This window comes from Barbus barbus (assembly GCF_936440315.1).
Source record: "Barbus barbus genome assembly, chromosome: 6".
Taxonomy (NCBI): Eukaryota; Metazoa; Chordata; class Actinopteri; order Cypriniformes; family Cyprinidae; genus Barbus; species Barbus barbus.
Genome location: NC_136734.1, coordinates 15,194,189 through 15,211,884, shown reverse-complemented (window position 1 = coordinate 15,211,884; position 17,696 = coordinate 15,194,189). Strand labels below are relative to the sequence as shown.

General features: G+C 41.2%; 1 protein-coding gene across 4 annotated transcripts in view; it reads right to left on the bottom strand.

Annotated features, from left to right (window-relative positions):
• clip2 (CAP-GLY domain containing linker protein 2) overlaps positions 1-10,186 on the bottom strand; it is a 49,851-nt gene extending 39,665 nt beyond the window's left edge. For all 4 annotated transcript variants that reach the window (XM_079420185.1, XM_079420187.1, XM_079420186.1 and 1 more), the window contains exons 1-2: positions 9,856-10,186; positions 9,042-9,254 (exon numbers count right to left, since the gene is read on the bottom strand). In XM_079420185.1, coding sequence (XP_079276311.1) covers positions 9,042-9,156 — 115 coding nt within the window. In that variant the 5' untranslated portion in view covers positions 9,157-9,254; positions 9,856-10,186. The remainder of the gene's footprint in view (positions 1-9,041; positions 9,255-9,855) is intronic.
• Between the last annotated feature and the right edge of the window lie 7,510 nt (positions 10,187-17,696).

The window sequence follows — 17,696 nt, the reverse complement described above, 5'->3', positions numbered from 1 at the left end:
AAAGAATTCATACAAAACAATTATCTGGGCTAAAAACACTCAAAAAGCTACACTGGTTCAGAGAGTCTTGTGTCTAAACCAATGTGCTACTCATTTCCTGTGCCTGGGCTGCATATGTAAGAAATCTTTGGGGAAAACTCTAGTTTTGGGAGTCTGTGGGCGGCTGACAAAATGAACAGAGGATGTTTATAGTGTTAACCAGTATTTACATTAGTATAGTTTCCAAAATTAATGCTTAGCTTTTTCTTTGAATATCGCTAAACATCACCGCAAAAAAAAAAAAAATGTTTGGATGGAGAATATTAAAAGCTTTATACTTTGTAAAATGGGCTTTATTACATCACAGCCATGAACTCTGATTTGCTACTTGATGTTAGTCGTAGATGGGAGGGACAACCTCATAGCAGAAGGCATTTGATTGGACAAGAACCTTTGTAGGGCAAAAACTGTACATTGCAACTGTAAACTTTATCTAAGTGAATTTTGTCAATGTTTAATAGTCACCTGGCATATAGATTACCTCAAAATTGAGCAGAAAAAAAACATGCCATCTGTTTCTACAGAAAAATGTCCTTAAAGGGTTAGCTCACCCAAAAATGAAAATTAGCCTGTGTTTTACTCACCCTCGAGGCATCCTAGGTGTATATGACTTCATTCTTTCAGACGAATACAATCGGAGTTATACTAAAAATTGTCCTGGAACTTCTAAGCTCTATCATTGCAGTGTTTCTGTTGAACAGTCAGACATTAAATAAAATAAAGTGTGCGCATCCATAATAAAACGTGCTTCACACAGCTCTGGGGCATGAATAAAGGCCTCCTGTAGCAAATCCTGTAGCAAGAGAAATATCCATACTTCAAATGTAATAAACACTTACTTTTCACTTTGACTTTTCGCGGAGACAGAACAAAGACGGAGACAGAACAAAACAAAACGCCGGTTATGAATTAGAAGTACAAACCGAGGATTTGTAAAAAAAAAAAAAAAAAAATGTCAGAAGATTTCAATATAAGCCAAGAGGAGACTGGTTTTCCTTTGTTAAAGTAAGGAAACTGCTTCCTTTGCTCTTGTAAACAAACTCGCGAGACTAGCATATCTTAGAGGCGCGTGGAACGCACACGTCCTGCGTCATCTACAGATATCGGAAGTGAGAGAAAAGTGTTTATTATGCTTGAAGTATGGATATTTTTCTTACAAAAAGGCATGGATTCGCTACAGGAGGCCTTTATTCATGCCCGTGTGAGGTAGAGCCCTGCGCGGGACTGTTTTCTTAAACCCGCACCCGCTCCCGCAACCTGCGTGTTCCACTCGCGCCTGCCGACTTTCTCTCAGAGCTTGTAAAAAATTGGCTACATAAATATTCAAATATTCGTTCAACTTAACATCCAGAATAGCAGGCTTTACACATGATTGCGTTTAAATAAGATGAAGTAATGCTAAACCAAAGCACCACACCACAAACATTGGGTATTTTTTATTAGTGTTATTGGATTGGATTGGATTCAATTTATTGTCATTGCACATGTAGGTACAAGGCAACGAAATGCAATAGAGAAGAAAAATACAGCACAACATGAGGAAAGGAAGGAGAAAAAATAATCCTCACACTATGCTCCTGAACGGGAGTACAGTGTGAGAACAGACAAAAAAAATCTCAGCATAGAGCACAGTCAATACAGGAACACACAACTTGCAGAGAGTAATCCAGTTCAGACGAACAGCCATCCGGTCTGCAGCCATTACAGCGCTAACACAGATCCGTTATCAGACTGACGGGAAGAAGCGACAAAGGTGTTGGATGGGGGTAATGGGAGGTGAATGAATATCTGTATGTATGAGCGTATGAGTGTGTGTATGTGTAAGTTCGTGTGCCTAGAGATCCGCCGCGCTGGCACTCCAAACAAGTTGTCTCAGTCCGCAGATTGTGGTGCGAAACAATTGCCATGGAAACGACCTTGGCCGGAACCCAAACGCTCGACAATCACAAGGTGTTTGTTGAGGGCGGAGGGAAGAAAGAGCGTCTCCCTGCAGCATTCAACCGGGAAGTTAGATTCCAGAGCAACCTTGCCAAGCTGTTCTGTTGTTTTGGGAAGCCGAAAAGAGATAAGATTGTTGTGTCTTTGGGCGAACAGCTGCCTAATTTCACAGCTATTCTCATTTTCCATTCTGATCTCCTTGTCCATCAATTTTCCTTTCCAAAGCCGAGAGCTTAGCCGTGATCGAATCCATATTGCGGTTAATAGTCTCTGTCTCAGAGGCGACCGCTCTGCCAACTGCTTCAATCATGACGGGCAGCCTTGTGAGGTTTTGGACAGCTGTTCCCGTCTCCTGAATTCTCCGATAATTCAGGGCAACGCCTAATCCAAACAGCAGAAACCCAGTTTTGTATAAAACATTAACCGTTAAAACAAAAGCACAAATAGCAGCACCTCAGTTTTTAAAAGTAGCCTACTGCTTGATACACAAGCACCAAACGATTTACTAAACAAACGGTTTAAAGGTCATTGCACACCCAGTCCGAAATTTTTGCACGTTAAAAAATAAATACAACCTCACGTTGTGTCAATCACATTTACACACTGCCTCTGAAACTTTCGTCTGTCATAAAAAAAAATTGGATTAGGTTCGAGTTTTCGCATCCGTAGCATGCATTTTGATAGGAAAGGATGAGGAATATGAAAAATCGGAAAAACGCATGCAAAAATTCCGGACTCAGTGTGCAATGACCCTAACTGTTAACAAACAGTTTAAGTAGGCTAAATAAGCCAAAGCAAAATATGAAATAACTTTCATTTAAGTAAATAAACACATAGAACTTAGAAAATAGGTATGTCGTCTCAGGGCAGAGGTGCCAGATTTATGTCCTTGTGCACGCAACTTACGAAGTTTAACTCTTTCACATTTTTTTTTGTGACAATTGAGAATTGTTTCCAGATGTCTGACTTTCCTTGCCTTGCTTTGCTTTTGTCAAGTAAACAGCCGCTTTAATTTTCTTCTCAATTTAATGTGTTGACTCCATTTCTATTACACACCAAATCCCACCGTTCCCTGGTTTTCTGGAAAATTTTCTGACCGCCCACTCCCGCCAGCAGCAAAGGTAAAACCGCCCGCTCCTGCGAGATTTGCGTTGGGTCCCACAGGAGCCCAAACCCAATGCAGCCCACTAATGTGTGAGGCCCGTTTTATTAGGGATGAGCACGCTTTATTTAACCTCTTGTGGACTGTTCGACAGAAACACCTGCCGACTGCAATGATAGAGCTTAGAGGTGCCAGGACAATTTTTAATATAACTCCGACAGGATTCGTCTGAAAGAACTCACACTCAAGTCAACTAACACGTTAACTAAATACATTTACATTTATTCATTTAGCTGACGCTTTTATCCAAAGCGACTTACAATTGCTATATATGTCAGAGGTTGCACGCCTCTGGAGCAACTAGGGGTTAAGTGTCTTGTTCAGGGACACATTGGTGTCTCACAGTGGATTCGAACCCGGGTCTCTCACACCAAAGGCATGTGTCTTATCCACTGCGCCATCACCACCGACCAGTCACATTATATACCGTTTTTAAAGTCCGCGTGAACCGGAAGTTTGCGACCGTTTTTACTTAAGTATTGTGACGTACCTCCGAGAGAAACAGAATATTGAATGAGGAAAATAGAGGGCATGTCTTGTTTTTTCTACTGCGAATTGATTGGATGTAGTAAAGTAGGCGTTTCATTCAGAAATTAACTGACCGTTGGAGGGGCGTGGTTAAGGATGTCATACTCATGCCCAAGCCGTCAAACTGATGTCATCAGAGAAGGCCCATCTTTTTAGAGGGGAGGAGCATTTAAAGATTTTGATTAAAGATTACCAAGACAAATTATTTTTTTCAGCGGTTTAACTTCCACAGATTAATTGTTAACATCAAGACTAGCAATGTGCGATAGTAAAGTAAATAAGGTCCATTTTGATTTCATGCCGACTTTAAGGTGTAGTCTTCAAAAAAATAATGATCAGCCTATATACTTTAGTAATACACAAGATTGTGTGCAGCACAATTAAAATATATAATCTTTTGATTTTTTATGCTCTTTTATTCATTTATTTGCTTATTTGGTTGGTTGTTTTTGCTGACATAAAGCACCCTTGTGTTCATTCACAACATTTTCTTCATGTTGAAAGTGTTTTTATAAAACCTCGCTAAAAAGTACTAGCTGAAATGCTTGCATTCCTGAAGTCACATTTTGCCACAAGCACACACTCTTCTTCAATCTCTCAGAACAGCCAGAGGACTATGATCAATGCTAGTGCATTTTCCTCGTATCACAGATGGTTAGCATTAGACCACAGGACACGACACATTAATACTATGGTGTGAAATTTTAAAAAGAGCAGGCTACCACATTTTACCCACGCAGTTATAAATACCATGAGCTGCTTTTGCTAAACATAAAACTCATATCGTTGGTAGAGACTGAAGAAAAACAAAGCTTTGATATAAAAAAGACTTAGAGGGCAATAAATGTGAGTTTTGTGTAAAATGGCTTTTTATGGAAAATCACGTTTGACGACTTTATGTGAAAAGCAGAAGAACTCCTGATTTTCACTGCACTTCCTGTTTGTGTGCGTTTTACGAACAAAGCATTCCACAGTCTGCTTGAAGCATGACACCCTTCTGGGTGACACACAAACTAATGTAAATAGCATGGTCTGGTCTCGTTGTGGCTGGATGTGAGGTCGGCCACGTCACCGAGGCAGGGATTAGCTCACTGTGATTTATGTAACCAATGTCTGTGTCACCAGTGTCAGCGCTTGTCATCTGATTCGAAAGATAATTAATCAAATTAATCACAATAAACCACAACTCAGATCACACTGTCAAAGAATTAAGCAATCTTCACCCATTGATCTTAACAAATGGTCTACCGTTTTGTAAAAAAGTGAGTTGAAGAGTGATCAAATTGTGCTACGCTGCCATTCAAACGTTCGAGGTCAGTGTGATTTATTTGTTTTTGTTTTAGAAAAAAAGTCTCTTAAGCTCACCAAGGCTGCAATTATTTGATTAAATATACAACAAAACAGTAATATTGTAATATTTTCTGAGTTAGTATATTTTAAAATGTCACTTATTCCTGTAATCACAAAGATGCATTTTCAGCAGCCATTACTTCAGTGTCACGTGATCCTTAAGAAATAATTTCTTATTATAATCAATGCTGAAAGCATTTGGGCTGCTAAGTATGTAGAAACTGTGATACATTTCATGAGTCTTTGAAGAATAGAAAGAAAGAGCATTGTAACAATCTAAAGGCCCGTTGACAGCAAGAACGATAACTATATTAGTGTCCACACCAGAAGACGAAATTGTATGATTATTCTCAGCACACACTCGTCTGCTGCTTTAAATTCTCCAGCTCCTTATAGCAGGATGGATTCTCATTTGGTGTCAAAGTTTGTATCTTTCACCAGCTGGAAATAAATCATTTTGAAAGTGATTCCAACTATATTGTTTCTCTGTGCCTTTATCGTTATAGGTGTGATGTGAACTCTGCTATTCTTTAATACTGAGAATGATTTTTAGAACTATATCTTTATAGATATAAAGATATAGTTCTATAGAACTATATAGTTATCGTTCTTGGTGTGAATCTTCTTTTCAAGTCTTGTCATTTTTGAACAATTTAGTGCATTCTGGCTGAAGAAAAGTATTAATTTATTTTTAAAAATCTTACTGACTTCAAACTTTTGAATAGCATAAATGCAACAGAGGTTATCTGGTTCCATTTCAGTGAAAACACTGCTAAATTTAAATCAAACTACTGCAATTCAACTGACAACAGCTGACTCATCCCTTGCAGGCATTGTGGTGGTACTTTGGGTCAGCAATGGTACTTTGATATATGAACCATGTAGTGTATGATAAACATGGTAATATACCATGATATTTGCATTGTACAAGTCCATATGAACATGGTACTACCACGGCATCATGTCCAAAAAAAATATATAGTAGTATTTTTTAATAACAATCCACCCAACACAGAATCTGCAACCAATTCAGGAAAAAATGACACAGATTTCTGCCAAAATGCACACTTGCTGCAATATTTTCATAACTTATTAAATTAGGCGTGTTTATTATACAGGTACTTTCAGCTTTGCTCAATGTGTTTTATCCTGCTCAAATCCATTTCACACACAAGATCAGAAATATACTGTTAGTGTTGTTAACTAAAACTATTAAAACAGTTAGGCCTATTTGTTAAAGGGTTACTCCACCCCAAAATGAAAATTTTGTCATTAATCACTTACCCCCATGTCGTTTCAAACCCGTAAAAGCTTCATTCGTCTTCGGAACACAATTTAAGATATTTTGGATGAAAACCGGTAGGCTTGTGACTAGGGCTGGGCGATAAAACGATAACGATATGTATCGCGATAGACACGTGAACGATATCAATAAAAAATGTGTTCGATAAAACGTTCGATATTTTTTATTCTTCGTCGGAAGAAAACAAAGGTTGCGAAGCAAGTTTGGTTGCATTAACAAAGGCACTCGCTCTCTGGTAACCTAGCAACGTAGGGAGTGACACGCTAACTGCCAATCATGTAACAGTGTTACGTTTGGTTGCGCCATATCGTTGTCTCGTGTCTAAGTGCGCACGCGCGGCTGAGAGTGCACGTCTGCAGCCAGACCTGGCTGGTCTGCTGGATTCCTCTTCATAAGCAGAAAATGAGTGCCGCAGCGAGCGAGGAAATTGTAAATAAAAGAGAAAGTCAGCTGTGAGCCAATAATCCTGCAGCACTAGGTGTGTTTGACTAGAAACGGCGACGTGCTGATAGATCAGTGTTTGACCTCCGCGAGAGCGATTATAAAGCGTACGGAGCAGTCTGCTCTCTATATCGCGCGGTTTGTTTATTATACACAGACTGAAGCTCGCATGACGCTCGCGGTCATTTCAGCGTCTGCCGCCTCACTAAATGAGGACATAAACACATGAACAACAGCTCTAGAACTGCTCTGAAAGTCACTTCATGAGCATTTTACCTTTTGATTCGAGTAAAACGAACTCATCTCATATACACACAGAACTGTAAAGGTATTCCAGGCAACCCGTCAAAATAAAAGTTCGGTTCTAATATTAACGGTATTAATATTGTTCAATAGACAGCACTGCTACTACTACTTTTTTAGTAATGATCACACAACAGTTATTCCATGTTTTAATTTTAATAGTAACCCCCCTTTGTTTGCCAAAATAAATAAACTTTGATTTTCAATAATTTAAAGATAAATTAAATTAATGTTTTATGTCTTCATTTGAAAACCAGATACCGAACACAGAATTTCTGAGGAAAAATAAAACATTTCATAAGGCTATTTTAAGAATAAATTTAAATAAACTAAGTTGTTTTTATGCATTCAAATAATTAGACATACTACACCAGAATTTAATAAAAATAAAACATATGGTGAAAGAAAATAAAACACCCACTTATGAAAGTGGATGAAGATTTTAAATTTCTTGAAGTCTTTAACAACCTAGAAATGATGATTCTGTCTGAGCTGTGTGTTTTAAAATGAACACGCACTAATGTAAACGTAGCCTAACAGATGTGTAAACTGAAAACAATTTGAACTTTATTAAAATTATTTATTTATTGTGTTGGATATATTTTGTTCCTTTGTGCAGTGGCTCAGGAGATGAGGCTTTGAGTCTGTATAAATATCAACAAGCTAAAAAAAATAGTTTTTTCAGATAATGTAATCTTATTCAAACTGATTTTATAAAACTGGTATTGAAAAAAGTACCGTTCAGGAACCGGTATCGAACTCAAGGTATCGGTATCGATATCGAAATGTTTTGAACGATACCCAGCCCTACTCGCCAGTATGGCAGTTTTTTGGATATTATAAGTCTGACCGTAGTCAGACCAAATGTCGTCTGCAAATTATGCAAGACCGTCGTCCCCGCCAAGACTGGTAATACCACGAACTTGATGTACCACCTTAAAAGCAATATCAATAATTATCGATATCGACCGATATGAAACACTGATATCGTGATACAGTTTTCAGCCATATCGCCCAGCCCTACTTGTGACTGTCCCATTGACTGCCAAGAAAATAACTCTGTCGTGTCGAGGCTCAGAAAAGTATGAAAGACATCATCAAAATAGTCCATCTGCCATCAGTGGTTCAATCTGAATTTTATGTAGCGACAAGAATACTTTTTGTACGCAAAGAAAACAAAAATAACAAATTTATTCAACAATTCGTCTCCTATGCGTCACCATAGCACCATTTTGGAGAGTATCCACTGGACGCAAACTGCGTACACTGTTCTGTGTCAGGCGCACACAGATATGCTGTTTTCATTCCAATCAAAATGTAAATAAACGTAGAAAACGTATCCGTGTGGTGCAGTGACAGTGTTATTTACTATGCAGTCAATGGGACAGTCACAAGCCTCCCGGTTTTCATCCAAAATATCTTAAATTGTGTTCCGAAGATGAACAAAGCTTTTACGGGTTTGGAACGACATGGTGGTAAGTGATTAATGACAAAACTTTCATTTGGGGTAGAGTAAGCCTTTAATTGAAACTGCAATAAATAAAATATCTGATGAAAAGCTTAATCTTAAAAAAAATAAAAACTTTTGAAATATTGCCATGGCTCAAAACTCAAATAGAATGTTATCCTTAAGTACTTTAATTTCTAAAACTGAAATAGAAATAAAAACAAATTTAAGCTAAACAGAAATATTACCAAAAAACTAATATAAATGAAAAATCGCATTATAGTACTAAAACAAACAAAAATTTTTATTAAAACTGAAAATATATTTTTAAAAAAAAAAGCAAATTCAAAATGTTGATGAATTCTATAATATACATAAAAAGTATATAAATAATACTAAAATAATGCTGGTGCAGAAAAATGTCTGCAGATTCTGTCTGGGTCTAGTGACGGCTAATATGATGAGAGTGAGACATATCACTGGCTAGTGTGGGTCTGAAGGCGAGAGAAGCACAGAAGAAGCTGACTTACTGTCTTTTTGAGCCGCAGGGCTGGTTGATGGGCCAGCAGTTGTTCGTCCCACTGGACTGGAGTGTTTAGGACCCCTGCCAGGGATCTTCAAGCCACTGGACTTTAGCATGTTCATTATGTCCACTGGAGAAACTTCAAGTTTCGCAGCTTAATAAGGGTTTTTTGAGGCACTAAATGTGATGGCGGATATCCCTCTCCATTCTACCTGCGGGACTGAAGACAACCATCATGAGCACAGCTAAATCCCATTGACTGGATGCAATTTGCTATATGAATGGCCTTGAATGGCCCATGCCAGTTTATAAACAGGATAACGTACTGGCGGAGCCACAGCATCAATAATGTGATGCTTCAGGGCAAAGAAAGACACAAACCCCACATTTTATCGTTTGGATGAGGCTGAAACAATGTAATCGACACCGATAGACTGAGAATGCGTTGTTTTGCCAATGAGTGATAAATCACTAATAAAGCAAGGTCGTTTGCGGTTTTCTAGCATATCTGTGAAATGAAACCCATTATCCATTGAGGTCGGCAGTTTCGATATGCTGTCATCACAGCTACCTTCCAAACCATAAATTTGCTCCGTTAAAAACTCACTCCCCGAATTTCACATCAAAAGACAGATGACTGTAGCATAAAGCGAATAATATATCTTAAAAGAAACGGAAGTTTAGTCTGCTGGTTAATTTCTACGCCGTAGACTCTGCTGCTCTATTGTTTTGGCTCTTCACTGCGGCGTGCTCGCGACCGTCTTCACACGCCCCTGTCAAGCGACAGAAAGCCGATCCGCTCTCACAAACAGCACGATTACCTTATGAAGTCCAAATCCTGTGAATTATAAAGAAGTCGGCTCCGGCGAACTTCAGACGGTCTGTGCAGGGATGGCTCAGTCGGCTTCCCGGCATGAGATTTGTCAGCGTCTGCCACTCCCTGTGCTCTCACTCTCTCTCTCTCTCTCTCTCTCTCTCTCTTTCCCACACGGATGCGAAAAATATGGATGCTGAGCTAAAGCTGGCAGTGAGAGTGGGACGGGATGCGAGGCTCACAGACACCGGCACATTTTAGGAAAGCTCTTTTACACACAGATGCCTAGAAATGTCCCGAAAGTGTGTCAGTGGTGAGCAAATGGTTGCTGAATAGATGAGGGTCATCATTTAGCAGGAGGGGTAAAAGCCTTCAAGCAGGGGGGGCTGCTTTAGCGATGTCCGATTCGTGAATCGTTTGTGAGTCGAATCTTTTCTATGAATCGGGTGAAAATGAAAACTGGTGTTCACGAATCGCGCTCATTTTGTCCGAACAATTCGAGAACTGTCTCTTTCGGATTCACTGAAATGTCGATTCAGTGAAAAGAATTACTGTTATACTCATTGTAATCAAACTTAATCGACAACATTAGACATAAATAATCCTTCCTGGCTTTAATGATTTAGAGCATGTACATACATGTACTTTAATAGCATATACCATGACGAATATAATTAGTACTGAATCACGTTTAACCGGTTCTTTGAACAAAATGTTCAAAAGAGCCGATTCTCACGAAACGAGTCGAACTTCCTATTACGGTACTACAGTTTTTGAGAAAGCAGTTCTCCTTCAATTCGGTCACTCTACATTGCTATGGGAATTACCTTTTCCTCGAATACTATTGAAGCCTTATTGAATCACGCCAGTGAAACTGGCCAATGGCGTTCAAGCGCATGAAAAATGAGCGGGAATCCCACTCTATATAAGGCAGTGCTTATTCAGAATCTTTTCCTTCAGCCAACCTTCTACTAGAAGCAAGAAACTTATCAACAAGAAAACACTACTCACCGTGATCTACACGCTGCATCGGACACACCTTTTCTTCCCCTGCTGTGTTCCGGTGAGCTTCGGAAGCAAAGATGACTCGCAATTGCCTCTCCTGTGCGGAGCCAATCGAATCTTCTGAAGGCCACGAATCGTGCGTCTTCTGCCTGGGTTCAGAGGCGCCCGTTCAGAGGCTGCGCTTGGGGGGTCGGACTGCCCCCACTGCGGAGATATGAGTCTCTGGACTCTCAGGCTCCGTGTGGCCATCGTCCAAGGCGATGAACTCGCCCAACTAGCTCTGCTGCGCTCTTCCTCTGCAGCCTCTTTCGAGCCAAGGAGGAAAGTGGCGCGAGTTTCTGATGCAGATCTGTTAGGATCAGGTGACGAGCCCGCGCCGGCTCAGTGCCCACGCACTCCTCACCCCCCTGCTGCAGGTCCCCTTGCAGTGCGCTTCATGACCACTAATCTCCGCCCCTCCTCCGACGCTCAAGATGTGTTGTCTTTCAGTGCCATGGAGGGCACTGAAGAGGAGGAGGATGCCATTTCAGTGGGAGCGTCTGGGAGAGAGGAGTGGTCCAACAGCCCACTGGATTACACTGCACCCCACGGCAGTGTCATGACCCCGCCCTGACAGAAACGGCGGCACCGGAATCAAAACCGCGTTCCTGATGCTGTCTCTCGGAGGAGGAAAATTGCACCCGCTCATTCCACTGTGTGTGCTCACCAGGCCCCCCTGGCAAGAGCAATTGTCATGTTTGTGTTTTGACTGTTCCACTATGCAGTGCAATAAAGTCGAAAAAAATACAAAACTCACCTCAATATCAGGGAATATTTTCCTCCTCTCACTCCCCTCTCTCCCATCACACACTCTCACACTCGTGTGGTATTAAACTCCCCGCCCCCCCAACGGCGAGTTATCCCTCACGGTGTGCAGTCTGCCTCGCCCGCTGTCACAGTTCACAGAAGCATGGCAGGCACTGCCAGGGGTATCAGAGTGGGTTATGAAATCAATAAAGAACGGTTACACGCTTCAGTTCTTCCACAGACCGCCCTGTTTCAACAGTGTGTTAATGTCCACTGTACGGGAGCGGAATGCCTCAGTTCTGCGAGAGGAGATACACAACCTTCTCGCAAAGCGCGCTGTGGAGGCAGTACTCCTCACAGACTGCGAGAGCAGTTTCTACAGTCATTTTCTGGTGCCAAAGAAAGATGGCGGTCTCCGCCCAATCTTGGACCTAAGACCACTGAATCGCACGCTTTCAAAGCGCTCGTTCAAAATGATTATGCTGAGACAAATCCTTTCACATATCAGGCTGAGAGATTGGTTTATCTCCGTGGATTTAAAGGATGCTTATTTTCACATTCAAGTAGCCCCCCACCACAGGCGCATCCTGAGGTTTGCATTCGAGGGGATAGCGTACCAATTCACTTTCCTTTCCCTTCGGCTTATCCCTGGCCCCTCGCACGTTTACAAAAAGCATGGACGCTGCTCTCTCTCCTCTGAAGCAGAGCGGAATGCGCATCCTGAACTCGATGACTGGCTAGTCTTAGCCCAATCAGAGAGCGCGCTGCTCAGCGACAAACTCAGACTCTACGCTCATATTCAGAGCTTAGGGCTGACTGTAAATATGCAAAAGAGCAGGCTGGTACCGAGCCAGAACATCTCCTTTTTAGGAGTGGAGCTGAACTCAATCAATATGCGAGCGCGTCTGTCGGAGGAGCGCTCACAAAAACTGATCAGCTCTCTCGCAGTCTTCAAACTAGGGCGTTCTTCCCCGCTAAAATGCTTTCAGAGGACGCTCGGCCAGATGGCTGCTGCCTCGACAGTGTGCAATCTAGGGCTCCTACATATGCGACCGCTTCAGCTCTGGCTAAAGAGCCAAGTGCCACAGAACACATGTTGCAATATGCAATATGACTCTGTATCGCCCGGGTGTTCGTATTGGCCAAGTGATCAGGAGAAAGAATGTTACGACAGATGCATCGAGCACGGGCTGGGGAGCCGTATGCGATGGCAGACCAACCTTCAGGACATGGTCAGAAACGGAGAAGTCATGGCACATAAACTGTCTGGAGCTCCGTGCTGTACACCTAGCGCTCGAGTGCTTTCTCCCAGATCTTCTTCACCGTCACGTTCTCATCAGGACAGACAGCATGACAGTGGTAGCGTTTATAAATCACCAAGGCGGTGTGAACTCGCGACCATTGCTCGCGAGAGACCTCCTTCGACACCTCCTCTCCATCCAGGCAGTACATGTCCCTGGACGCCTGAACTACGGCGCTGACTTACTGTCGAGGGGCAGAGTAATCCATGGGGAGTGGAGATTACACCCTCTGACAGTCAAAATAATTTGGAGTGTATTCGGTAGGGCCAAAGTAACAGATGCACTTCCTCAGTGCTTGTTGAACACTATCTCTGAGGCTAGGGCTCCTTCCACGAGGCGTCTTTACACACATAAATGGAGAGTTTTTTCAAGTTGGTGCGTATCACAGGGTGAAGACCAAATCAACTGCCCAATACCATTAATTCTTGCCTTCTTCCAAGAGCGATTTGATAGTGGTCGTATGCCATCCACATTGAAAGTGTATGTGGCCGCTATAACAGCCTTTCACGCGCACGTCAAAAATCGGCCGATTGGCAGAAATGACCTGTTCATACGATTTTTAAAAGGAGCAAGAAGGCTGAACCCTCCTCGCCCTTCTACTCTACCCACTTGGGACTTGGCGCTTGTGCTTGACGTTCTCACGGAACCCCTGTTTGAGACCATACAATCAGCGAACTTGCGAGTGCTCTCTCTCAAGACAGTGCTCCTGCTCGCACTGGCCTCTGTTAAGCGAGTTGGAGACCTGCAGGCGCTTTCAATTGACGACTCGTGTATTGAATTCGGGCCAGATGATTGAAGACTCACCTTGAAGCCTAGAAAAGGATATGTGCTTAAAGTGCTTTCGACTCCATTTAAAGCGCAGGTCATAACACTCTCTGCTTTCCGCCCCGAAACACCGACCGCGAAGGAGCCGCTTTATACACTCCTGCTGTGCCCTGTACGTGCGGTACGCATGTGCTGTCAGTGCGAGCAGCGCACGCGCCTACTCAGCCTCAGCTATGATCTGAGATGTGTATCAGTGGTTTCGACTAGGTCGTATACACCCTGTATTGACGCACCACCAATTCAATGCTGTCCCTAACAGTTTATTACAATGTTTTGATATAGTTCACCACGTCTTTTAGGACTTGATCACCATCAGTTCTAATCATCATCACTACGGCCGTGCATCATAACACATGATTTCATTGAAATTAAATCTATATGTGAAAGCGCCGAAGCCGCCACCATTTCACATTCTCTGTTTCACCAGAGTTAACTCCGTCCCTGGGGTGACACGGCATCGTGTAGTTGTCGCACCCCCCCTGACTTTTACATGGTTTCGACTAGGTCCTGTAGAGTTGTGTTTACCAAGAACGGCAAATATCATTGCCGCTCTCATTACGGCTCAGAATGTGAAACTTGACATACTTAGTCGAGCCAGGCTCCATCGCTGTGACACGGCAGGATTTTATATGTTCCCATAGCAATGTAGAGTGACCGAATTGAAGGGGTTACTGGTACCCCTTTTCCACCAAGGCAGTTCCAGTGCTGGTTCGGAGCCAGAGCCTAGTTTCAAACCAGTTCTTTGTTTTTCGACACCCAAAGCACCAGCTCCGAACCAGGAAAAGCGGTTCGTAAGTAGCACCAAAACATTGCTGGGCTAGAAGGAAGAACCGCTTGCGTCAGGGGCTGGGGACGGGGTTACCGTGACCAACAAGACGAACAGAAACTTGGACCACCATATTTGAAATAGCAGCTAAACGCTAACACGTTTGATTCGCCGTGTTTGGATGCCGATGTAGGTTCGCAAAGCCATGAACATCAATAGCAACGCAACGTCCGCCATTGCTGATAGTTTGTTTAGGCTTGTCCGGGATAGATCGGCGCTGCACGGACCGGTCGGTGCGAGGCATCGGGGTGCTGCGGGAGCGACTGGAAAGCAGACGGCTCTTTATGCTTTTGGATCGCTCTCGCGGTGCTTTAGTGTGTTGTGTGCCGATCGATCGATCGATCTGCATGGTGCTGATGCACCTCGAACAAGCCTGTTGTGCCACGCTAGTGAACCAAAATATGAAACGTATTCAGTGACGTAAGCCCTGGCTCTGTATTGGCTCGCTAGCCTGTGGAAAAGCAACCGGTTCTTAAAGCGCTCGCCAGTCGAACCAACTAAGAACCGACTATAGCACTGGCTCTGAACTAGCACCTGGAACTGCTTTGGTGGAAAAGGGGTATCATGTAACCTCAGTTCCCCAAAATGAGGGAACGAGACATTGCTCTTATTGCCGTGTCATCGAGCTCAGGATCTTAGAATGCCAAGTTGCTTCAGTCAAAGATTCTGAATGAATGACGTTCAAGCACTGCCTTATATAGAGTGGGATTCCCGCTCATATTTCGTGCACTTGGGCGCCATCGGCCAGTTTCACTGGTGTGATTCAATAAGGCTTCAGTAGTATTCGAGGAGAAGGTAATTCCCATAGCAATGTCTCGTTCCCTCATTTCGGGGAACCGAGGTTATGTGAGTAAACAAGAGCGTTTAGCCTACTATCCTAGCAAACATGGGAAGGAGACTGTTATCCCTATGTTAAAGACTGGGCTGCTTTAAAAACAGCCTATAAAAACAATTTAGCCATATAATTTATACCTTTTACATACTTTTCTTTACCACTCAATAATGACGTTTCGACATAAATGCAATTAATGAAAGAAACATGGGCATCCCGGCCGGAAAATCCACAAACAAGTCCAGCTGCTATGGAAATTATGTATTTCCGGTCATGTAATAAATTATTGAATAAAGACCATTTGTTCACAACAAAAACGCGTCATCTTCACATTCTTAAAATGAAATCAAAATGAAATCAAATGATAATAATAAAAAACATGCAAATTACAAAAAGGTGTAACCGAGAAGGAAAGATCTTTTACTTAATTTTCATGCCTTTTTATTGATTTGTGCATGAATAACCTACAGTTCCACAAACATGAGCCATGAGGAAATTAAAACATGCTTAAAATACCTTTAAAATAAGTAAGAAATGTGTCAGAAAAGTAGAACCTTGGTGAATTTAATGAAGATTCTGCCATATTACCGAAAGTGGCCAACACTTTTCATTGGAGTGAAAATCATCAGCTGGTCAGTTAATAGGCTAAATTCCTCATAACCAAAAATACATCAACTGACTCCTTGCATGCTGTCTTCCCATTTCAAAATAAATAGACTGAGAGAGGTGGAGAGAAAGCGAAAATAACAGAGAGGGGTGGTCATGTTTCAGATGACTACTGAAGAGAAAACAGGAAGCACATTCTTTCTTGTAAACATAAGGCACCACTTTAACTGCCTCTTTAATAACAGAAGCTGTAAATGTCAAATTCCCAAAACTCATATAATAACACACTCAAAACAATAACAAAGCTGTCACTGGGGCAATACCCTAAGGTACAACAGCTAAAATTTTCATCTTTGCACCTTATTTACGCTTAAACGGTACATATTTTAAAGATTCATATTAGTACTTTAAAAGTAGATATTAGAACATGAAGTGTGCATTACTTTTTGAAAGGGTACAGCACCAATAACAGGTTTGTACCTTTTTTTTGAGAACGTAAGAATGACTGGAAAAAATAAGGATGCACAACTTAATTTTAAAAAATAGTAAAAATACAAAAAAAAAAAGAAAAAAGAAAGCAAGTAAGAAAGAAAGAAAAATGAATTGAGTAGATTAATGAATAATACTCAATTCATAATCTATATTGCCCACATACTGTCACCTGATTTGGTCATATTCAGTGAATATGTTTAATAAATAATTGTTGATACACCATAAAAAAGATCCAGTTGTATTTCCAAAACACAGAGTATCCAAAGCTATAAACGCAAAACTTTCTTCCACAGAATGCAAATTAGATATATTTTTGCATAATGTCTTACAACACAGTTTTCACATGACTTTAGGCATTATATAAGTGGAGATTAATAAGATATGGAGAAATAAGTAGCATGGAGATTCTGGAAAATGTTTTGTATGGAAGAAAGAAAATTATACAGGTTTAAACATTAGGGCGAGTAAATTGTTTTGTCCCCTTAAGACAAATTAAATATTGTGAATGCAATTGCATTAAACTACATAGTCAAGGGATAAAACAAACTTTTTAAACCTCAAAAAGTCTGAAATAATCCTCATAATTTTACAGTTATGTTAATGCAGGCTGTTCTCAAGAGATTTGTGTAGTGCACATAATATTTACTAAAAGGTAGTAAATTACAGCCATAATTAAATATGGCTGCATAAGAATTTAAATCACCATCCAGAGACATTCTTGAAATCTTCTGGAATAAGTTTTTAAGAGTTTTTTTTTGTGTGTGTTCATAAGCAGCTGTACTGCAAATGAGGCCTGAATTCAGATTATCAATAAGGAACACTATAATGCCTCCTAGTGGAGAAATACCAAACATCACCACCTTTCAGGAAAAAAGTAATTTTCCACTTTTAAAAATGACAGGAATACACTGTTTTTGTGAAATGCACAATGCATACTTTTTTACAGTTCATATCATAAAAATACATAACATCAAAACATAACACATACAGACCTCTAGATATCCATCTATCCATCAAGAATCGGTTCAAAAGTTCAAGAATACAAGAACAAATCCAACTTACTGTACAGCATTTCTTTTCTCGTCTATGTGTCAAATAATAGCAGGTTTGAAGCCTGCGTATGAGCTCAGTGACTGAATAACACTGTGAAATGCAGTATGAAATGCAACCAGTTA